Consider the following 23907-nt stretch of genomic DNA (forward strand, 5'->3'; position numbering starts at 1 on the left):
GACTCATATTCTCCATTTCTTATGCCTTTGTCCTCCTTTGCTCAATTCTAAATTGCTCCCACTCCTCGGGTTTGTTGTTTTTACTGGCCAATTTGTGTGCCTCTTCCTAGGATCTCACATCTTTCACTGACCTTGTAAACAATGGTTCAGTCACTTTTCCTGCTTTACTTTTGTACCAGACAGGAATGAACACATACAGAAATTGCTGGAGAAATTCAGTGGGTCTGGCAGCATATGAGGACAAAGTTTAAAAAAAACTCACAACACCAGGTTATAGTTCAACAAGTTTATTTGGAAGCAGGCAGTTGAAGGAGCAGCGCTGCAAAAGCTAGTGCTTCCAAATAATCTAGTTGGACTATAACCTGGTGTTATGAGATTTTTAACTTTGTCCACCCTAGTCCAACACCAGCTCCTCCACAGCATGGCATATGAGGAGAGAAAGCAGAGTTATGTTTCAATTCCACGTGACTCTTATTGAGAACTGAAATAAACTATTGTTGCCAGTCACCCATGCACTGTTTGAACGCTTGCATAGACAACCCATGCCTTATGTCATCAAAGTTTCTTCTGTTTAGTTTCTGGATCCTAAGTCTCAAAATCAATGACATCATTTTCCATCTTGATGAGGAGTTAGATGAATTATGGTTGCTCAATCCCAAGGGTCCCCATCAACTGGATTTCTAACTGCTCCCTTATCATTCCACAATACCCAGTCTCTAGTTGGTTCCTCAATGTATTGGTTTAGAAAGCCATCCAGGAATTCCTCCTCGATTGTATTGATTTGCCCAATCTAGATTCAGAATAAACTATGCTTACAGGCATTCCTTTATTACAAGCCTGGCATCAGTGGTGGGCAAATTGTTGGAGGGAGATCTGAGGGACAAGATTTACACATATTTGGAAAGGCAAGGACTGATTATGGACAGTCAGCATGCTTTGTTCATGGAAAATCATGTCCCAAACTTGATTGAGTTTTTTGAAGTAACAAAAAGGATTGTTGAGGGCATGATCGATATGGATTTCAGTAAGGCATTCAACAAAGTTCCCCACGGGAGACTAGTTAGCAAGGTTGTGTTCAGAAAAGATTTACGAGGATGTTGCCAGGGTTGGGGGATTTGAGCTATAGGCAGAGGTTGAACAGGCTGGGACTGTTTTCCCTGGAGTGTAGGAGGCTGAGGAGTGACCTTATAGAGGTTTACAAAATTATGAGGGGCATGGATAGGGTAAATAGGCAAAGTCTTTTCCCTGGGGTCGGGGAGTCCAGAACTAGAAGGCATAGGTTTAGGGTGAGAGGGGAAAGAGACCTAAGGGGCAATGTTTTCACATAGAGGGTGGTACGGGTATGGAATGATCTGCCAGAAGATGTGGTGGAAGCTGGTACAATTGCAACATTTAAGAGGCATTTGTATTGGTATATGAATAGGAAGGGTTTGGAGGGATATGGGCCGGGTGCTGGCAGGTGGGACTAGATTGGGTTGGGATATCTGGTCAGCATGGATGGGTTGGATCAAAGCGTCTGTTTCCATGCTGTACATCTCTATGACTCTATAACTAGCCATTTGGATACAGAGCTGGTTCAAAGATTGAAGACAGAGGGTGATGGTGGAGGGTTGCTTTTCAGACTGGAGGCCTGCGACCAGTGGAATGCTACAAGGATCAGTGCTGGGTTCTCTCACTTTTTGTCATTTACATAAATGATTGGGATGTTAAAATAGGAGGTATAGTTTATAAAGTCATGAGGGGCATGGATAGGATAGATTTCTGAATGAATTGAATTTATTGTCACATGTACCGAGGCACAGTGAAAAGCTTTGTCTTGTGAGCAATACAGGCAGATCACATAGTTAAGTAGCACAGATAGTAAATAATAGGTAAACAGCGGCAAAACCAAAAACACTGGTACGGGTGAATGTTAAGAGTTTGAGAGTTCATTCAGTATTCTAACAACAGTAGGGTAGAAACTGTTGCGAAACTGGCTGGTGCGTGTGTTCAGGTTTCTGTACCTTCTCCCCGATGGTGAGGTTGTAGAAAAACATTGCCAGGGTGGGATGGATCTTTGAGAATGCTGGCGGCCTTTCCTTGACAGCGGGCCAGGTAGATGGATTCTGTAGATGGGATGTTGGCATTTGTGATTGTCTGGGCCGAGTTCACCACTCTCTGTAACCATCTCTGATCCTGAATGGTACAGCTGCCATATCAGATAGTGATACATCCAGACAGAATGCTCTTGATGGTGCACCTATAAAAGTTGGCAAGGATATTCGCCGTCATGCCACATTTCCTCAGCTGCCTGAGGAAGAAGAGACTTTGTTGGGTCTTTGTAACCAGTGCATCCACATGAAAAAAGAAAGCTTGTTGTGGATGACCACTCCCAGAAGCTTGACACTCTCCACTCGTTCCACCTCTGTGCTGTTAATATATAGGGGAGCATGAGTAACATCCCGCCGAAAGTCAATAATGAGTCAATAGGGGAAAGATATAAGAGGGACCAAAGTGGCAATTATTTTATGCCCAGGATGATGCATATCTGGAATGAGCTACCAGAGAAAGTGGTGGAAGCTGGTACAGTTACAGCATTTAAAAGGCATCTGGATGGATGAATGAATAAGAAAGGCTTAGAGGGATATTGGCCAAGTGCTGGCAAATGGGACTAGATTAGGTTAGGATAGCTAGTTGGCTCTGTTTCCTTGCTGTTCATCTCTTTGACTCTATAATGCCATTCCCAATATCACTCCTACAGTTTTGGGGTCATTATACAACTTCCACTAATGTTTTTCACTTGTTTGCAAAAGGCACTGAGTGATTAGTACATTAATTGCAAAGTCTTGGTTATTGGTTTAAGGCAACAGCTTTCAGCAAATGGAGGGAGAAAACAACTGGCTTCTTCAAGCTTCAGGAGCTTTTACTGCAGAGATTAAACAACGCTGCTCGTCCAGTAGTCTGGAGGCTTCTCACTGTCTGTTGTAAGGAGCCAAACCGAGCAGCTGTCAGGCTGATGATTTATGACATCCACACCCGCATTTGTCCAAGCCAATTAGTAGCCTATAGCTGGCTGAATCACACTCTGTACTGCTAGCCTGTTGCTGAGCCGTCTTATCCCACCTCCCCTAACCTTTGCAAAGCAATAGTATAAACATAATTCACAATGAGTTCCAGGAATCTCTCTTCAAAAATGCAGCAACTGCTTCTCCCGTCTTTGGTTTGAAAGACCGTCCTTTTCTAATTTAGTCTACAATCAAAAAATTAAAAAAAGTAAAATGATGCAGTCTTGACATGGTCTCTTCAAGAAGAGAAAACCTCTGAGTGCAGCAAGTGCTAAACTGGAGAGGTACCAATACCTTTGCAGGGTGTTTTGCTGGTGCCAGTTGGAGGGTTTAAACTGGTATGGTTGGGCGGTGGGAAACAAAGCAGTAGGTCAGCATATAGAGTGATTGAGACAAAGATAGAGGTTAAGTCAAGTCAGTCTAATAAGAAGAACAGGCAGGATCAGGTTAATAAACACTGCGGGACAGGCAGTCTGAAGTTTATTAATTTCAGTGCAAGGAGTATAGCAGGTCAGGCAAATGAGCTTAGAGCCTGGATTAGTAAGTGGAACTATGATGTTGTAGCCTTTATAGGAACTTGATTGAGAGGAGATCAGGACTGGCAGCTCCACAACCCAGAGTTTAGATGTTTTAGGTGTAATAAGAGAGGGATATAAAAGGCTGGGGCAGTTTCATTGCTAGTTAAGGAGAATGTCACAACTGTACTAAGAGAAGACTTGGAGGCATCATCCAGCAAGGCAATATGGGTAGATATCAGGAATAGGAAAAGTACAGTCACTGTGCTGATCTTATAACTATAGGCCTTCCAATAGCCAGTGGGAGATAGAGGAACAGCTATGTAAGCAGATCATGGAAAATGGCCTAATCAAAGTCTTATCAAGCTACAATATGGCATCCTGACTCTTGTACTCAATTCACTGCCCAATAAAGGCAGGCATGCCATACAACTTCTTTGTCATGATACCTACTTGTGTGGCTACTTTCAGGGACCTATATAATTGAGTCCCAAGATCCCTCTGTACATCAATGCTGTTCAGGGTCCTCCCATTAACTGTATAATTTTCCTTAACATTTGAGGAAATGTTCAGGAAGCACCTCACACTTACCTGGATTAAACTCCACCTGCCATTTCTGTACCCATTTCTGCAAATGATCTATATCCAGCTGTATAGTTTGACAACCTTCTACGATATCCACAACTCCACCAATCTTTGTCTCGCCTGCAAACTTACCAACCCATCCATTTACATTTACATCTAAGTCGTTTATATATATATTACAAACAGCAGAGGTCCCGGTACAGACTTGAATGAAAATGTTGGTGGTCTGATTCGTAAATTTGTAGATGATGCAAAAATTAGTGGAGTTGTGGTTAGTGAGGAAGGTTGTCAAAGGATACAACAGGATGTAGATTAGTTAGGAAGTTGGGCAGAGAAATTACAGGTGGAGGTTAAGTGAGGTGATGCATTTTAGGAGGTCAAGTGCAAGAGGAAAGACAACAAATGGCATGACGCTTAGGAGCATTGATATACAGAGGGATATTGGGGTGCAAGTCTGTACCTCTGTGAAAATAGCAACACAAGTTGATAAGGTGGTTGAAGAAAACGTATGGCATGCTTGTCCTCATTGGTCAAGGCATGGCGTATAAAAATTGCAAAGTTATGTTGCAGCTGTATAAAACTATATTTCAGCCACATTTTGAGTATCGTATGCAGTTCTGTAGGAAGGATGTAGAGGCTTTGGAGAGGATACAAGAGAGGCTTAGCAGGAATGGAATGTATTAGCTATAAGGAGAGTTTGGACAAACTTGGATTGTTTTTGCAAGAGAATTGGAGGCTGTGAGGCAACCTGACAAAGTGTATAAAATTATGAAAGGCATGAATTGTTGGAATATTTTCCCCAGGATGGAACTGTCAAATACTAGGGAGCTTAGTTTTAAGGTGTGAGGGATAAGGTTTAAAGAAGATGTTTGAGGCAAGGTTTTGATGCAAAGGGTGGTAGATACCTGGAACATGCTGCTGTGGAGGTGGTGGAAGCAGGCACAATAGTAAAGATGTCTTGTGGTTTAATGTCAGTAGAGTCATAGAGATGTACAGCACAGAAACAGACTCTTCAGTCCAACTCATCCATGCTGACCAGATATCCTAAATTAATCTAGTTCCATTTGCCAGCACCTGGCCCATATCCCTCTAAACCCTTCCTATTCATATACCCATCCAGATAATACAGATAAGCCTTTGAAATGTTGTAATTGTACTGGCTTGCACCACTTTCTCTGGCAGCTCATTCCATACACACACTGCATGAAAAAGTTGCCCTTTAGGTCCCTTTTAAATCTTTCCCTTCTACCCTAAATTTATGCCCTCTAATCTGCACCAAATAAATGCCAGCATTGCATTTGCCTTCCTAACTACTGACTCAATCTGGAAAATTACCTTGAGAGAAATCTGGATTAGGACTCCCAAGTCCCTTTGCACTTCATATTTCTGAATTTTCTCCCCATTTAGAAAATATACTTCTATTCTTCAAACCAAAATATATGGCCTCTTACTTTCCCACATGGTATTCCATCTGCTACTTCTTTGCCCACTCTCCTAACCTGTCTAAATTCTTCCACAGCCTCCCCACCTCCTCAATACTACCTGCCCCTCCACCTGTCTTTGTATTACCTGAAAACCTAGCCAGAATGCCCTCAGTTCCTTCATCTAGATCATTAATGTATAAAGTGAAAAGCTGTGGTTCCAACACTGAGCCCTGTGGAACTCCACTAGTCTCCGGCTGCCAACCAGAGAAGGACCCTTTTATCCGCACTCTCTGCTTTCTACCAGACAGCCAAGCTTCAATCCATGCTATCACCTTGCCTGTAATACTGTTGGCACTCATCTTACTCAGCAGCCTCATGTACCTTGTCAAAGGCCTTTTAGAAGTCAAGTAGATAACATCCATTGGCTTTCTTTGGTCTAACCCGCTCATTACATCCTCAAAGAATTCTCACAGATTTGTCAGGCATGGCCTCCCCTTGATAAAGCTGTGCTGACTTTGCCCTATTTTACTATACACTTCAAGTATTCAGAAATCTCATCCTTCACAATGGACTCCAAAATCTTACCAATGACTAAAGTCAGGCTAATCGGCCTATGATCTCAAGTCTTTTGCCTTGCTCCCTCCTCAAACAGCTGGGTAACATTAGCGATTTTTCAGCCCTCTGGAACCCTCCCTGAATCTAGCGATTCCTGAAAGATCGCCACTAATGCCTCCACTATCTCTTCAGCTATTTCCTTCAGAATGCTGTGGTGTAGTCCATCTGGTCCAGGTGATTTATCCACCTTCAGACCTTTCAGTTTGTTCTAGTACTTTCTCCTTGCTGATGGCCACCATTCTCACCTCTACCCTGACTCTCTTGAATTTTTGGGATGTTACTCATGTTTTCCATCGTGAAGACTGTCGCAAAGTACTTGTTTAGTTCCTCCGCAGGTTCCTTGTTTCCTATTACTACTTCTCCAGCATCATTTTCCAGTGGTCCAAGGTCCACTTTGTCTCCCTTTTATCCTTCATATATCTAAAGAAACTCTTGCAATCTTCTGGCTAGCTTAGCCTCATATTTAATCTTCTTCCTCCTCATTTCTTTTTTAGTTGTCCTCTGCTGGTCTTTGTAGGCTTCCCATTGCCGTTTGCTGTATGAGATATTTCTGTTTTGCTTTTATGCCATTCCTAACTTCTTTTGTCAGCCATGGTTGCCTTGTCCTCCCTTTAGTATGCTTCTTTTTCCTCGGGATGAATTTCTGCTGTATCTCCTGAACTACTCCCAGAAACTCCTGCCATTGCTGTTCCCCTGTCTCCTGCTAGGCTCCTCTCCCAGTCAGTTCCGGCCAGCTCCTCCCTCAAACCTCTATAGTTAACTTTATTCAACTGTAATACCGTAACCTCTGATTCCACCTTCTCCCTGTCAAATTGCAGAGTAAATTCTATCATATTATGGTCACTGCTTCCTAAGGTTTTCTTTGGCTTAAGTTCCCTTATCAAGTCTGCCTCATTATACAACACTAAATCCAGTATTGTCTGTTCCCTCATGGGGTCCACCTCAAGCTGTTCCAAAATGCCATCTCATAAACATTCCACAAATGCCTTTTCTTGCGATCCACTACTAACCTGATTTTCCCAATCCACCTGCACATTGAGGCCCCCCATGATCACTGTAACCTACCCTTTCGGACACATCTTTTCTGTTTCCTGGTGTATCTTGTGCCCTGATTACTATTTGGAGGCCTATACTAAACTCTTATTGTGGTTTTTTAATCTTTGCGGATTTTACGTCATCTGACCCTATGTCATTTCCTGCTATCGATTTAATTTAATTTCTTAATAATAAGGCAACCCCACTCCCTCTGCCCACCTGCCTGTATTTTCGATCAGATGTACATCCTTGGATATTTAGCTCCTAGTCCTGATCCACTTGCAGCCATGTCTCCACATGATGCCCACCATATCATACCTGCCAATTTCAATCGTATTTTGTAAACTGCATGCATTCAGATACAATATTTTCAGCCTGTATTAACCATCCCTCTTTTCATTGTCATCCCTTTATGCGATGTGTTTGAAGTTAGATTCCTATCCTTTTCCAACACACTGCCCTTTTTTATGTTCTGGAGATTTTAATAATCTGTTCTGAGTTCTCTTTTCCTTTCAATTTTTTTCATATTTTTCCATACAATTGAGTCCACCCTTGCATGCTAACCTACTGTTTTCCTCCCCCGACCCCCTACTTTCTAGTTTAAATCCTGTTGACCACCCTATTGGAGATTTTTTCTTTTTTCTGTGTAATAAACATTTTTCTTTCTTTAAGTGTGTTGGCAGCCTCTTGAGAATTAGTGACTGATCATCACTGGAACAAAATTGTAAAGATTAAAATTTAACAGTATTTCAAGTCAGATTTCACTCTGGGGTGCACTCTAGACCCCAACTCAAGTACAGAAGCCCAGTTGAATTAAACAGACTACAAACCTCAAATAACATTCAGTTCACTCACCACAGCTTTGTGTTTTCTAGAGGGGCTATACTCTGTGTCGTGAAAACAAAGCGAAAAGCAAAGCAGAGTCAGACTGTTACACAGGAATACGTCATCACACGTAAGTACAGAGCCCTTCCAGGTAATCAGCCATTCTCCCAAACTCCAGAAATTACTGACACAGATCGAATCCCTGTCATAAACCCTTGTTGATGGTAATTGATTTGGTCATATATTTTTGCCTAAAAAGCATCCTAATATAACTCAACCTTCACTGTAACACTGATATTTCCCACACCCCTCAATGTAACACTCTGATATAGTAACATAGACATAGAAGCATATAAATTGGATACAAGAGCAGGCCATTTGGCCCTTTGAGACTGTACCAATGTTCGATATGATCGTGGCTGTTTCAGTAGTCCAACTCCCACATTCCCTCTATACTGTTGTGGTTCTGTTCGCCGAGCTGGGAATTTGTCTTGCAAACGTTTCGTCCCCTGTCTAGGTGACATCCTCAGTGCTTGGGAGCCTCATGTGAAGCGCTTCTGTGCTGTTTTCTCCGGTATTTATAGTGGTTTGTCTCTGCCGCTTCCGGTTGTCAGTTCGAGCTGTCCACTGCAGTGGCCGGTATATTGGGTCCAGGTCGATGTGTTTGTTGATAGCATCTGTGGATGAGTGCCATGCCTCTAGGAATTCCCTGGCTGTTCTCTGTTTGGCTTGCCCTATAATGGTAGTGTTGTCCCAGTTGAATTCATGTTGCTTGTCTGTGTGTGTGGCTACTAAAGATAGCTGGTCGTGTCGTTTTGTGGCTAGTTGGTGTTAGTGTATACGGATCGTTAACTGTCTTCCTGTTTGTCCGATGTAGTGTTTTGTGCAGTCTTTGCATGGGATTTTGTACACTACATTAGTTTTGCTCATGTTGGGTATCGGGTCCTTTGTTCTGGTGAGTTGTTGTCTATACAACAACTCCTTGATCCTCTATACTCCTTGATCCCTTTAGCTGCAAGGGCCCCAACAGCTTTCAGTTGGACAGAATTCCACAGGATCACAACTCTGAGTGAAGCAGCCTTCCTCATTTCGATCCTGATTGGCTCACCCTTATTCTTAAATGTGACCCCTAGTTCTGGACTTCCCAACATTGTGAACATTCTTCCCACATTTAATCCCATCATGATTTTACATGTTTCTATGAGATTCCCTGTCCCCCAACATACTTCTAAATTCCAGTGAATACAAGCCCAGTCAATCCAGTCTTTCTTCATATGTCAGTCCTGACAATCCGGGAATTAGTCTGGTGAACCTTCGTTGGATTCCCTCAATAGTAAGAATGTTCTTCCTCGGACTAGGAGACCAAAATTGCATACAGTTTTCAAGTTGTGGCCTCACCAAGACCCTGTATAACTAAAGCAAGACATTCCTACTCTTGTACTCAAATATCACCTGTATCCTTCACTGTAGCATACTGATATACCCAACACTTGGATAGCACCCACACTCTCATTTTAAGAGTGACATGGACATGCATCACATTCCTCACTTTAACACACTGATATACCCCACATCCCTCACTATAAGACTCTGATATACTCAGATGACTTAGAACTTTAAGGCTGTTATAAACGATATAATAATTGTTTATTTATCCGTTTGTTTTACATGCTTGCAGCGCATGCTCTGCCCATGTTCCGGGAACCCAGGCAGAAGAGCACCAGGAAACAGTTGGAGAAAGATCGCCTTGATCCTGTGAAATCCCACAAACCAGAACCTCCAGTATCCGGACCAGGTACAATTGGTGTTATAGTTTCATCATCACTGTTGTGAGCTGTTGGGCGCTGCTGGATCTGAAAACTATATGTTGGCTCATGCTCTGAGTTACTGCGTGAGGTGTAATTTGAGTATCACTTTGGGATATTTATGTCAGAGTTTCTATTACAGGACGTGGTGGACGTGTTGGTACTCATGGTGGAACGTTATCATCATTTATTGTGAAAAACATCGCTCTGGATAAAACGGATGACAGCAACCCACGGGAAGCTATCTTACGTCATGCAAAAGAAGCCGAACAAAATCCATACTGGGTGGCTCCGGCCTATGTGAAGTGAGTCTGATCAGTGCCTATCATTAAGGGTTTGTGACCTCACAGATTATGAAGTGGCAGGGCCAATAAATCTCTCTTTTTTTTCTACAGCCCATCAGCCAGGGATTTCATCTCAAAGGCCTCTTTACCTTCTGTGCTCATTGCTTCCTCCACAGAACCATGAAATGATACAGAAGTCTCAGTCTTCTGTACACAATCTTCTGAATACAATCTTCAATTGTATTCAGCTGTGAAAAACAAGATATAGCATTATGTACAAGAAAAACAGAAATTGCTGGAGACACTCAGCAAGTCTGACAGCATCTGTGAGGTGAAAACAGAGTCAATATTTCAAGTCAGATGACTCTTCATGTGTTTGATGAAGAGTCACTGGACCCAAACTTTTGACTCCATTTGCACATGGATAGCAGTGAGTTGAGGGGTGCGTAGGTTAAGTTACTGTATTTTACATTAGGATTAAATCTCGGCACAACATCGTGGGCCAAAGGGCCTGTTCTGTGCTGTACTTTTCTATGTTCTATGCTGCCAAACCCTCTGAGTTTCTCCAGCAATTTCTGTTTTTGTTTCAGATCTACTGTCCTTGTCCTTCTAGATGGAAATGGGCCGTGGAAACGTGCTATCTGAGGATCTTTGGTGAATTTCTGCAGTGCATCTTTTAGGTAGTACATACTGAGCGTCAGTGGTAGAGAGGGTAGATATGGTGCCAATCAAGTGGGCTGCTTTGTCCTGGTTGGTGTCAAGCTTCTGGAGTGTTGTTGGAGCTATACCAATTCATGTAAGTGGGGAGTATTCCATCACATTCCTGACTTGTGCCTTGGAGATGGTGGACAGAAATGGAATTACTTGCTGCAGTATTCCTAGTCTCTGCATGCTCCTATAGCCACTTGTTTATGTAACAGGTGGATTCAGTGAAGGAAGCTCTGTTGAAAGTCAAGGCACAGTGATGAGATTTTCTCTTATTGGAGATGGTCTTTGCCTGATATTTGTGTGGTACGAATGTCACATGCCAGTTGTCAGCCCAAGACTGGATGCTGCATTTGAACATGGACAGCTTCAGTATCTGAGGAGTTGTATATGGTGCTGAATGTTGTGCAATCATTAGCAGACATTCACACTTCTGACTTTACAATGGAGGTAAAGTCATTGATGAAGCAGCTGAAGGTGGTTGCGCTTAGGACACTATATTGAGGAACTCCTGCAGAGATGTCCTGGAGCTGAGATGACTGAACTACTATATAGCAGGTATGACTCCAACCAGCAGAGAGTTTGCCTCACTATACCCATTGATTCCAGTTTTGCTCAGGCTCGGTCGAATATGGCTTTGATGTCAACGGCTATCACTTTCACTCACCTCTCGAATTTAACTCTTCCATCGCCGTTTGAACCAAGGCTGTAATGAGGTCGGGGCTGAGTGGCACTGGAGAAACCCAAACTGGGCGTCGCTGAGCAGATGCTGCCTGAAAGTACTGCTGATGGCACCTCCCATCTCTGAATTGACGATTAAGAGTAGACTGATGGGGCAGTGATTGGCTTTGTCCTTTTTGTGAACAGGACATACTTGGACAATTTTCCACATTGTCTGGTAAATACCAGTTTTATTGCTGTACTGGAACAGCTTGGCTAGGGGAGCAGCACGTTCTGGAGCGCTGGTCTCCAGTACTATTGCCGGAATGTTAGGACCCAAAGGCTTTGCAGTGTCCAGTGCCTCCAACTATTCTTGATTTCACATGGAGTGAATCAATTTGACTGAAAACTGTTACCTGTGTCGTCAGGGACTGCTAGAAGAGGCTGAGATGTATCATCCACTCAGCACTTCTGGCTGAAGATTACTCAAATGCTTCAATCTTCTCTTTTACACGGGGCTCCTCTATCATAGAGGCTGGGAATCATTGTGGAGCCACCTCCTCTAGTGGTGTTTAATTGTGAGGATCATTCAGGACCAAGTGTGGCAGGACTGCGCAGCTTAGGACTGATCCATAGCTGTCATTTGCTGCTTTTGCTGTTTGGCAATGCAAGTGATTCTGTTATGTAACTTCACCAGGTTGACTCATTTTTCGGTATGCCGTCCTGCATTCTCAATTAAATCAGATTTGAGCCTTGGCTTGATGTTAATGGTGGAGTGGCAGGATATGCCAGGCCATGAGGTTATGGATTGTTTTTTGGAGTACGCTTCTGATGACCCATATGGGTGGCCAGTTTTCAGTTGCTGGATCTCTGCGAAGTCTGTCCCCTTCAACACAGTGACAATGTCACTCAACAGAGGGTATTCTTAATGTGAAGGCAGGTCTTCATCGCCCCAGGACTGTGCAGTGGTCACTCGGACCGATATTGTCATGGACAGGTGTACCTGTGCCAAATGGCAGATTGGTGAGACTGAGGTCAAATATACTTTTCATTCTTATTGATTCTCTCACCACCTGCTGCAGTCCCACTGTAATTGCAATGTCCTGTAGGACCTGATCAGCTCAATCAGTGGTGTTGTTGCCAAGCCACTCTTGATGTTAGACATTGAAATTCCCCACCCAAAATACACTGTGCCCTTGCCATCCTCAGTGCTTCCTCCAAGTATTGTTCAACATGGTTCAATACTGATTCATTAGCTGAGGAGCGTGGTACATGGTAATCAGCAGGTTTCCTTGCCCATACTTGATCTGATGCCATGAGAGTTCATTGATTCTGGAATCAATGCTGCGGGCTCCCAGCGCAACTCTCTCCTGACTGTGATTAGTCTAATGTGCCGATGGGACAGGATATATCCAGGATGGTGATTGTGGTGTCTGGGGGGACATTGTCTATAACGTATGATTCTGTGAGTGTGACTGTGTCAGACTATTCCTTGACTAGTCTGTGAGACAGCTCTCCACAAGTTGGCGCTAGCCCCCAGATGTTACTAAGCAAGACTTTGCAGTATCAATAGGACTGTTTTGGTCATTGTCATTTCTGATGTCTGGGTTAACTCCAGGTGATCAGTTTGGCTTCAGTTTTTTATCAAGACTTCATAGAAATTGATACAACGAAGTGGCTTGCTAATATGAATTTCTGCCTCCTTAGCCAGCGAGGGAACTCTGCAGTTTTTTTCCTAGCTTTTGCATGAGAAAGAATATATCTTTTCACTGTACCTGCAACACCTGCTCTTTGAGGTGTTGTTCAGTCATTGATTTCCAACCCTGTCCTTGCTCCATTGAAGATTGCTGTCTGTCAAATGGTCCCCCAATAACATTTGATCCATTTGGCTCATGTTATTTCCAAAAGCCAGGTCTAACAATGCATTTTTCCTTGTTAGGCTGGACATATACTGCTGTAGGAAACTCACTGAACACAATCCAGGAACACCTGCCTCTCATTGCGCTTATCTTTCAAATATCTCAGCTCATATGTAATTGAAGTTCCCATTATGCCGACTGTACAATGCTGACAACTCGCTGTAATTTCCCTGCAGATTTGTTCCTCCAAATCTTTTCTGGTCTGTAGACTGCACCTAGAAATGTAATTATACACTTTTTATTCAGTACCTGAGCCAAATTGCCACTGTCTTTGAACTCTGAGACATCCTCCTTCTCCAGAATTACAATTGTTCCTTAAGTGACACTGTTATTCCTCCTTTCCTTTCTTTTCTGACTTTCATGATCAACTTTTATTCAGGAATATTTAGCACCCAGTTTTGCCTTTCTTTTGCCTGTGACCAGTGGTGTTCCACTGGAATCCGTCTGCAGCCACTGTTGTTTGTGATATATGTAAATAATTTTGAGGAAGGTATCGGTTGCCTGATTAGCAAGTTTGCAGATGACATTAAGATTGGTGGAGTAGCAGATAGTGAAAGGTAACTGTCAGAGCATACAGCAGAATATAGATAGACTGGATAGATGGGCAGGGAAATGGCATATGAAGTTCAATCCGGGCAAATGCGAGGTGATGCATTTTGGAAGATGCAATTCCAGAACAGACTATACAGCAAATTGAAAAGTCCTGAGGAAAATTGACTTACAGAGAGATCTCCGAGGAGAAAATGAGGACTGCAGATGCTGGAGATCAGAGCTGAAAATGTGTTGCTGGAAAAGTGCAGCAGGTCAGGCAGCATCCAAGGAGCAGGAGAATCGACATTTTAGGCATGAGCCCTTCTTCAGGAATGAGGAAAGTATGTCCAGCAGGCTAAGATAAAAGGTAGGGAGGAGGGACTTGGGGCAGGGGCGTTGGAAATGCGATAGGTGGAAGGAGGTTAAGGTGAGGGTGATAGGCTGGATTGGGGATGGGGCAGAGAGGTCAGGAAGAAGATTGCAGGTTAGGAAAGTGGTGCTGAGTTCGAGGGTTGGGACTGAGACAGGGTGGGGGGAAGAGAAATGAGGAAACTGGAGAAATCTGAGTTCATCCCTTGTGGTTGGAGGGTTCCTAGGCGGAAGATGAGGCGCTCTTCCTCCAGCCGTCGTGTTGCTATGGTCTGGCGATAGAGGAGTCCAAGGACCTGCATGTCCTTGGTGGAGTGGTAGTGGGAGGGGGAGTTGAAGTGTTGAGCCACGGGGTGGTTGGGTTGGTTGGTCCGGGTGTCCCAGAGGTGTTCTCTGAAACGTTCTGCAAGTGGGCGGCCTGTCTCCCCAATATAGAGGAGGCCACATCGGGTGCAGCGGATGCAATAAATGATGTGTGTGGAGGTGCAGGTGAATTTGTGGCGGATATGGAAGGATCCCTTGGGGCCTTGGAGAAAAGTAAGGGGGGAGGTGTGGGTGCAAGTTTTGCATTTCTTGCAGTTGAAGGGGAAGGTGCCGGGAGTGGAGGTTGGGTTGGTGGGGTGTGTGGACCTGACGAGGGAGTCGCGGAGGGAGTGGTCTTTACGGAACACTGATAGGGGAGGGGAGGGAAATATATCCCTGGTGGTGGGGTCCGTTTGGAGGTGGCGGAAATGACGGTGGATGATACGGTGTATATGGAGTTTGGTGGGGTGGTAGGTGAGGGCCAGTGGGGTTCTGTCCTGGTGGTGATTGGAGGGGGCGAGGCTCAAGGGCGAAGGAGCGGGAAGTGGAGGAGATGCGGTGGAGGGCATCGTCGATCACGTCCGAGGGGGAAATTGTGGTCTTTGAAGAAGGAGGCCATCTGGGTTGTATGGTATTGGAACTGGTCCTCCTGGGAGCATTTGCGACGGAGACGAAGGAATTGGGAATATGGGATGGCTTTTTACAGGGGGCAGGGTGGGTGGAGGTGTAGTCTAGATAGCTGTGGGAGTCGGTCGGTTTATAGTAAATGTCCGTGTTGATTCGCTCGCCTGAGATAGAAATGGAGAGGTCTAGGAAGGGGAGGGAGGAGTCTGAGACGGTCCAGGTAAATTTGAGGTCAGGGTCAGATGTGTTGGTAAAGTAGATGAACTGTTCAACCTCCTCATGGGAGCACGAGACAGCGCCGATACAGTCATCGATGTAGCGGAGGAAAAGGTGGGGGGTGGTGCCAATGTAGCTGCGGAAGATGGACTGTTCCAGATATCCTACGAAGAGGCAGGCATAGCTGTGGCCCATGTGGGTGCCCATGGCTACTCCTTTGGTTTGGAGGAAGTGGGAGGATTGGAAAAAGAAGTTGTTCAGGGTGAGGACCAGTTCAGTCAGTCGAAAGAGGGTGTCAGTGGAAGGGTACTAGTTGGTACGGCGGGAAAGGAAGAAGCGGAGGGCTTTGAGTCCTTCGTGATGGGGGATGGAGGTGTACAGGGACTGGATGTCCATGGTGAAGATAAGGCGTTGGGGACCGGGGAAGCGAAAATCATGGAGGAGGTGGAGGGCATGGGTGGTGTCCCAAACGTAAGTGGGGAGTTCTTGGACTAAGGGGAACAGGATCATGTCGAGGTATGCAGAGATGAGTTCAGTGGGGCAGGAGATCTGGGTGTTCAGGTCCATTGTTCCCTAAAGGTGGCAATGCAGGTCAGTAAAGTGGTCAAAAAGGCATACAGCCTGCTTCCCTTAATTGGACGGGTATTGAGTACAAGAGTCAGCAGGTCATGTTACAGTTATATAGGACTTTGGTTTGGCTGTATTTGGAATACTGCGTACTGTTCTGGTCGCCACATTACCAAATGGATATAGATGCTTTGGAGAGGGTACAGAGGAGGTTCACCAGGATGGTGCCTGGTATGAAGGGCACTAGCTATGAAGAATGGTTGAATAGATTAGGATTATTTTCATTAGAAAGACTGAGGTTGAAGGGGGACCTGATTGAGGTCTATAAAGTCATGAGACGTATCGACAAGGTGGATAGCAAGAAGCTTTTTCCCAAAGTGCAGAACTCAATTACTCGGGGCCAAAAGTTCAAAGTGAGAGAGGAAATATTTAAGGGAGATATGTGTGGAAGGTTCTTTACGCAGAGGGTGGTGAGGGCCTGGAAGGTGTTGCCAGCGGAGGTGATAAAGACTGGAACGATATCGCTTCATTTAAGATGTATCTAGACAGATACATGAATGGGCAGGGAGAAGAGGGATATGGATCCTTAGAAAATGGGTGACAGGTTTAGCTAGAGGATCTGGATCGTCGCAGGCTTGGAGGGCCAAAGGGCCTTTTCCTGTGCTGGAATGTTCTTTGTTCTTTGAGCTAGATCGCTGTCACTGCTGCAACATCATAATCCCACACAGAAAGCTGCTTCAGTAAATCCCAGCCTTCCTTACTGTTTTCCGTGCATGTATGTACATGCTTGTTAACCCTGTTTTGGACTTAATTTCTTTCTCCCCTTCTCTGACTTTACCTATTTTCTTACTGTTTTTCTCTGCAAATGCCAGCTGTATCCCAAAGTATTTGGCGTGTCCTGCTAATTTCCTCTAATATTCTCTCTTAGCTCCCACATCCCTTCCAAGTTAGTTTAATGCCCTCTCAATTGAAGTAGCAAAATACCTTACAAAGATCTCAGTTCCAACTCTGTTTAGCTGCAACCTGTCTAGCTTGCACATCTTCCTCAGGACCAGAGCCAAGCCCAGTCTCCCAGGAATCTAAAGCCCTCCTTCTGCACCATCTTTCCAACCAAGAGTTTATCCTATTTATCCTCTTAATACCTGGAGTACTGCGTGCAGTTTTGGTCTCCAAATTTGAGGAAGGACGTTCTGGCTATTGAGGGAGTGCAGCGTAGGTTCATGAGGTCAATTCCCGGAATGGCGGGACCTATCATATGTGGAAAGATTGGAGCGACTGGGCTTGTATACACTTGAGTTTAGAAGGCCGAGAGGGGATCTGATTGAGATGTATAAGATTATTAAAGGATTGGACACTCTGGAGGCAGGAAGCATGTTTCCGCTGATGGGTGAGTCCAGAACCAGAGGACACAGCTTAAAAATAAAGAGTAGCCCATTTAGAACAGAGTTGAGGAGAAACGTCTTCACCCAGAGAGTGGTGGGTGTATGGAATGCTCTGCCCCAGAAGCTGTGGAGGCCAACTCTCTGGATACTTTCAAGAAAGAGATGGATAGAGCTCTTAAAGATAGTGGAATCAAGAGTTATGGGGATAAGACAGGAACAGGATACTGATTGTGGATGATCAACCATGATCAAAATGAATGGTTTTGATTTGGCTTGAAGGGCCAAATGGCATATTCCTGCACCTATTGTCTATTTCTGTACTTACTTGTGCATAGCACTGGGAGTAATCCAGAGATAACTACATTTTTGATCCTGCCTATCCTCCATCTACAAAGCAGAAATGTGATGTAACACCCCCCATTGCCTTAATGAATGCAGTTTAAATAACACCTAAGAAATTTGACACCATCAGAGATAACAGCAGCCCTCTTGAATAATTCCACATCCACCAAATATTTATTCCCTCCCCCACTGATGTTTAGAAGCAGCAGTGTGTACTACCTACAGGTTGCACTGTAGAAATTTACCAAGGTTCCTTTGTTAACACCTTCCAAGCCTACAACCGCTTTCATCTACAACGACAAGGGCAACAAATACATGGGAACACCACCACCTACAAGTTCCCCTCCAAGCCGCTCACCATCCTGACTTGGAAAGATATTGCCATTTCTTTATGTCGCTGTGTCAAAACCCTGAACCACTTTAAAAGTAAAATACTGAAGATACTGGAACTCTGAAGCAAACACAAAAATGGAGAAACTTAGCTAGTTTGGCAGCAACTATGTACTGAGAAAAAGTTAATGTTTTCAGGATGGTATGGCTCTTCAGAAACCTGAAAGGATAGTAGAGGCTGAACCGTATTAAAAGGGTATCTGAATATACACCTGATGTTCCATTATTTTGAGGTAGGTTGGAGCATGGAATAATCAGATCAATCATGATCCTATTTCATGGAAGAGCAATCTCAAGAGGCCCAGCTGGTCTCCTCCATCCCTTCTATGTTGAGGTGACCATAACAAATAGGAAAGGGAGGAGGTGGTTCAATCCCTCAAGCCTGCTTTGCTATTTAAGAGGGTCATGGATGATTCAACATTCCTAATCTCCACCCTCCTGCCTTTTCCTCTTAACCCTTGATTCCCCAGATGTCAAGAATCTATCTTAGCCTTAGATAAACACTGAGCAAAGAAATTCCTTTTTATCTCAGCCTTAAATTACTGCCCTTTTCTACTGAGACTAAGCAGTCTTGCCCTGGACTCTCCGATAAGGGGAAAATGTTCCAACATAATTTCCCAGCTCTTACATTCTACACCTTAGCTAATAAAGGATTTTATTCTGAGGAAAGGTCACTAGACCCTAAACATTGACTCTGATTTCTCTTCACAGATGCTGCCAGACCTGCTGAGCTTTTCCAGCCTTTTCTGTTTTTGTTTCTGATTTCTAGCATCCACAGTTCTTTCAGTTTTTGTAAAGGATTTTTAATCACCCTACCAACCTGTCATGCAACCTCAGGGATCTGTGGGCATTCACCCTTACTTCCTATACACCTCTCAGTACTCTCTCATTAACTAAGGCAAAGAAATCAACAATTAATCTCCCAAATGTCTCATTTCACTCTTCTCCACATTGACTTCTGTTTACCACTGCCCCAGCCACCTGACCAGTTCATTGAAATCTTCCTGCCATATCCACTCCCCTCTTCACTGTCACACATCAAACTTCTTGATCATAGCTCTTGCATTTAAGTCCAAATTGTTATTTATACTAGAAAGAGCAAAGGACCTAATGCTGAATATTGTGGCTGACAAAGGAAGTCAGGAAATCTATCAAAGAAAAAGAGAGATCCTATAAAGTGGCCAAGAGCACTGGGAAATTAGAAGATTGGGAAGGCGACAAAAACAAACAGAGGATAACAAAGAGAGAAATAAGGAAGGAGAGGATCAAATTTGAAGGTAGGCTAGCCAGTAATATTAGAAATGATAGTAAAAGTATATTTCAATACATAAGAAACAAACGACAGGCAAGAGTAGACATTGGGCTACTTCAAACTGATGCTGGAAGCCTAGTGATAGGAGATAAGGAAATAGCAGGAGAACTTAATAAGTACTTTGCGTCAGTCTTCACAGTGGAAGACATGAGTAATATCCCAACAATTAAAGGGAGTCAGGGGGCTGAGTTGAGTATGGTTGCCATTACAAAAGAGAAAGTGCTAGAAAAGCTAAAAGGTCTTAAAATTGATTAATCTCCTGGCCCCGATGGGCTACATCCTAGAGTTCTGAGGGAGGTGGCTGAGGAAATAGCAGAGGAGTTGGTTGAGATCTTTCAAAGTCACTGGAGTCAGGGAAAGTCCCGGATGATTGGAAGATCGCTGTTGTAACCCCATTGTTCAAGAAAGGATCAAGACAAAAGATGGAAAATTATAGGCCAATTAGCCTAACCTCGGTTGTTGGTAAAATTCTAGAATCCATCATTAAGGATGGTTTCTAAATTCTTGGAAGAGCAGGGTCGGATTAGAACAAGTCAACATGGATTTGGTAAAGGGAGGTCATGCCTGACAAACCTGTTGGAGTTCTTTGAAGAGGTGACAAGTAGGTTAGACCAGGGAAACCCAGTGGATGTGGTCTACCTAGACTTCCAAAGGCCTTTGATAAGGTGCCACACGGGAGGCTGCTGAGCAAGGTGAGGGCCTATGGTGTTCGAGGTGAGCTACTGGTATGGATTGAGGATTGGCTGTCTGACAGAAGGCAGAGAGTTGGGATAAAAGGTTCTTTTTCGGAATGGCAGCCGGTGACAAGCGGTTTCCCACAGGGTTCAGTGTTGGGGCCGCAGCTGTTCACGTTATATATTAATGATCTGGATGAAGGAACTGGGGGCATTCTAGCGAAGCTTGCCGATGATACAAAGTTAGGTGGACAGGCAGGTAGTACTGAGGAAGTGGAGAGGCTGCAGAAGGATCTGGACAGTTTGGGAGAGTGGTCCAGGAAATGGCTGATGGAATTCAATGTGAGCAAATGCGAGGTCTTGCACTTTGGAAAAAAGAATACAAGCATGGACTACTTTCTAAACGATGAAAAAATTCGTAAAGCCAAAGTACAGAGGAATCTGGGAGTGCTAGTCGAGGATTCTTTAAAGGTAAACATGCAGGTTGAATCCGTGATTAAGAAAGCGAATGCAATGTTATCAATTATCTCAAGAGGGTTGGAATATAAAAGCACCGTTGTGCTACTGAGACTTTATAAAGCTTTGGTTAGGCCCCATTTGGAGTACTGTGTCCAGTTTTGGTCCCCACACCTCAGGAAGGACATTCTGGCACTGGAACGTGTCCAGCGGAGATTCACACGGATGATCCCTGGAATGGTAGGTCAAACATATGAGGAATGGCTGAGGATCCTGGGATTGCATTCATTGGAGTTTAGAAGATTAAGGGGAGATCCAACAGAAACTTACAAGATAATACATGGCTTGGAAAGGGTGGATGCTAGGAAATTGTTTCCGTTAGGCGAGGAGACTAGGACCTGTGGACACAGCCTTAAAGAATTAGAGGGGGTCAATTCAGAACAGAAATGCGGAGACATTTCTTCAGCCAGAGAGTGGTGGGCCTGTGGATTTCATTGCTGCAGAGTGCAGTGGAGGCCGGGACGCTAAATGTCTTCAAGGCAGAGATTGATAGATTCTTGATGTCACAAGGAATTAAAGGCTACGGGGAGAATTCGGGTAAGTGGAGTTGAAATGCCCATCAGCCATGATTGAATGGTGGAGTGGACTTGATGGGCCGAATGGCCTTACTTCCACTTCTATGTCTTATGGTCTCATGGTCTAACTCCACTGGAACTTGCCTTCCAGTTACAAAATGAGCAGTAAACTGCACACATCATCCTTTCTTGGTACCTTAGTTCTCACGAAGGCTTTTGATCTTGTCAGCAGAAAGTGACACTGAAACTACTGCAGAAATTCAGCTGTCTACCTGGACTTTGTTTCATCGTTGCATGAGAACCTGCATCGTTTCCTCAGTTATAATTGAGCAGCATCAGTCACTGCCCAGATGAGAAGTTGGGGAAAGCAGGACTGCACCTTGCTGCCCACATTCTTTGGCATATTTTCCTCTACCCTCGACCATAAGAAGTAGGGACAGGAGTAGGGAAATGGGAACAGGAGTAAGCCATTTGGTCCCTGGAGCCTGCTGTGCTATTCAGTATGATCATTGCTGATCCAGCTGTTCTCATGTGCTCCCCTTTCACTGTAACTCTTGATTCCCCTATTGATGAGGAATCTATCTTTCTTAGCCTTAAATATACACAAGAACTCTGCCCCACAGCTCTCTGTGGCAGGGAATTCCAGTGACACTCAAGATTCTGAGAGAAGAAATTCCTCATCATGCTCAGTCTTAGATTGGTGCCCCTTCATTCTGAGACTAGGCCCCCTCTGGTCCAACCCTTGCCCATGCAGGGAACATCCTTTCAGTGTTTGCCCTTTCAGGTCCCTTAAGAATCCTGCATGTTTCAGTATTGCTCACCCCTCATTCTTCTAAATTTCAATGAGTGACGTCCCAACCTGTATAATCTTTGCTCATAAGACAGTCCCTCCATGCTGAGAATCATCCTAGTGAACCTTCTCTGAATTGTCCCCAATGAAATTATACCTTTTCTTAAATAAGGGAACTCAAACTGCTCAGGTACTCCAGATGTGATCTCAACATCACTGTGCACAGTGAAGACTACCATACTTAGGAATGATGAAGGGCTTTTGCCCAAAACGTCGATTTTCCTGCTTCTCAGATGCTACCTGACTTGCTGTGCTTTTCCTGCACCACTCTAATCTCGACTCTGATTTCCAGCATCTGCAGTACCCTCTTCTGCCACAGGAGTAGGCCATTCAGCCCTTTGAGCCTGCCCCACCATTCAATAAGATCATGGCTGATCATGCAACCTCAGACTGCAGCGATTCAAGAAGACAGCTAGCCAGCCAGTAACACCCAAGTCCCACAAATGAAGAAAAAAAGTATCACATTCCTAGTTTCTCCCCTTGATCTCTTTAGCTACAAGTGCCACATCTTGCTCCCTCCTGAACATATGTAATGAACTGGCCCTGACTCCTTTCTGTGGTAGAGAATTCCAAAGATTTAGAACCCCAATGTCACTGATAATCAACCTGCAAAAGAGCTCCTCATCCCATTCGCTATTTCCTCCCCATTGAACGATCGACCTGTAGTTCCCTCCTTTTTGCCTCTTTCCCTTTTTGGATAAGGGTATTAACATATTTAGTTTTCCAGTCCTCCAATACTGCTTTAGAATCCAAGGACTTTTGGAATATCATCTACCACTGGATGATGAGCGATGTTTGGGGCATTTGGAATTCTCTGCCCTAGTAGGCTTTGGATTCTCCATTGAGGACTTTAAATGGTCAGTTAGGGAATAGAGAGTTATAGGAATGTGGAGTTCATGTTTAAAAAAAACAGCCTTGATTATATTGCACAGCAAACAGGCTCGATGGCTACTCATGGTCCTGCATTCCACTTAGAGCACGTTTTCAGATGGTGTTCCAGATTTCACATGTGCCCTGTGCTCCCTTCACTCTTGTTAACCTCTCCGTCTGCACCTTCACTCATCCTCTGGCCTCTGTGTTGTCCTCACCCTCATTTTCTCATTTTGGATTTCAGGACCCAGCCACATGCTGTGTTTGCAGCCCCAGAGACCGAGGAAGAGATGGAGGATGATGAGCCTGAGTGGAAGAAACGCAAACTGTGAGCACAGTATGGACCAATGAGATTGGCAGCAGCTTCACACCTTTGTTACTTCTTTCTATGGTTGGCAGAGCACAGGGATTGTTGGGGTCATCAGTTGAGGGAGGTGGATAATGAATGAGTACAGGATACTGAGGTGTATGGATTATATTTGGTGAAGGAATGGGTTTTAGAGTTGGATGAATGAGTTGACATGGGCAGGATCAATAGGGCATAGGTGAGGGGAACAGAGGAGATTAATATACTGTCCTATTCTCTTAGCAACTGTGTCACGTGTCCTGCTGTTAAATTTTAATCTTTTCTGATGTTCTTATTTTATGTTAATAAAATCTGATGCTGAAAGATCCAGCCTCTGAGCTTAAGCAAAATACTGTTCTTTTTATGGGTTCTCATTCCTGATGAAGGGCTTATGCCCGAAATGTTTATTCTCCTTCTTCTCGGATGCTGCCTGACCAGCTGTACCTTTCCAGCACCACACACTCGATTCTGTGTGAGTGGTTCAATTACAACCTGTCCTGACCTTGAGGACGATATATGCCTTGATTGAGTGAAAAATGCCACTTTCGGAGCATGGCAAAGAGCCAATATTCAAAGATCAAATTATTTTTACCCATTTTCAGTGCAGAGAAAGGGCATTCAGCCTGTTGCGTCTCCAATCGTTCCACAAAAATCTGTTGTATTTTCTAGCTCATGGTACACAGC

At 44.2% G+C, this 23907-nt stretch overlaps 1 protein-coding gene across 2 annotated transcripts in view; it reads left to right on the top strand.

Moving 5' to 3' along the window:
- LOC140493839 (WD repeat-containing protein 70) overlaps nt 1–23573 on the top strand; it is a 194298-nt gene extending 170725 nt beyond the window's left edge. For both annotated transcript variants that reach the window (XM_072592797.1, XM_072592806.1), the window contains exons 15-18: nt 8094–8173; nt 9722–9838; nt 9991–10153; nt 23122–23573. In XM_072592797.1, the coding sequence (XP_072448898.1) occupies nt 8094–8173; nt 9722–9838; nt 9991–10153; nt 23122–23209 (448 nt within the window). In that variant the 3' untranslated portion in view covers nt 23210–23573. The remainder of the gene's footprint in view (nt 1–8093; nt 8174–9721; nt 9839–9990; nt 10154–23121) is intronic.
- The last annotated feature ends 334 nt before the right edge of the window (nt 23574–23907 follow it).

Source organism: Chiloscyllium punctatum, chromosome 2 (genome assembly GCF_047496795.1).
Source record: "Chiloscyllium punctatum isolate Juve2018m chromosome 2, sChiPun1.3, whole genome shotgun sequence".
Lineage (NCBI taxonomy): Eukaryota > Metazoa > Chordata > Chondrichthyes > Orectolobiformes > Hemiscylliidae > Chiloscyllium > Chiloscyllium punctatum.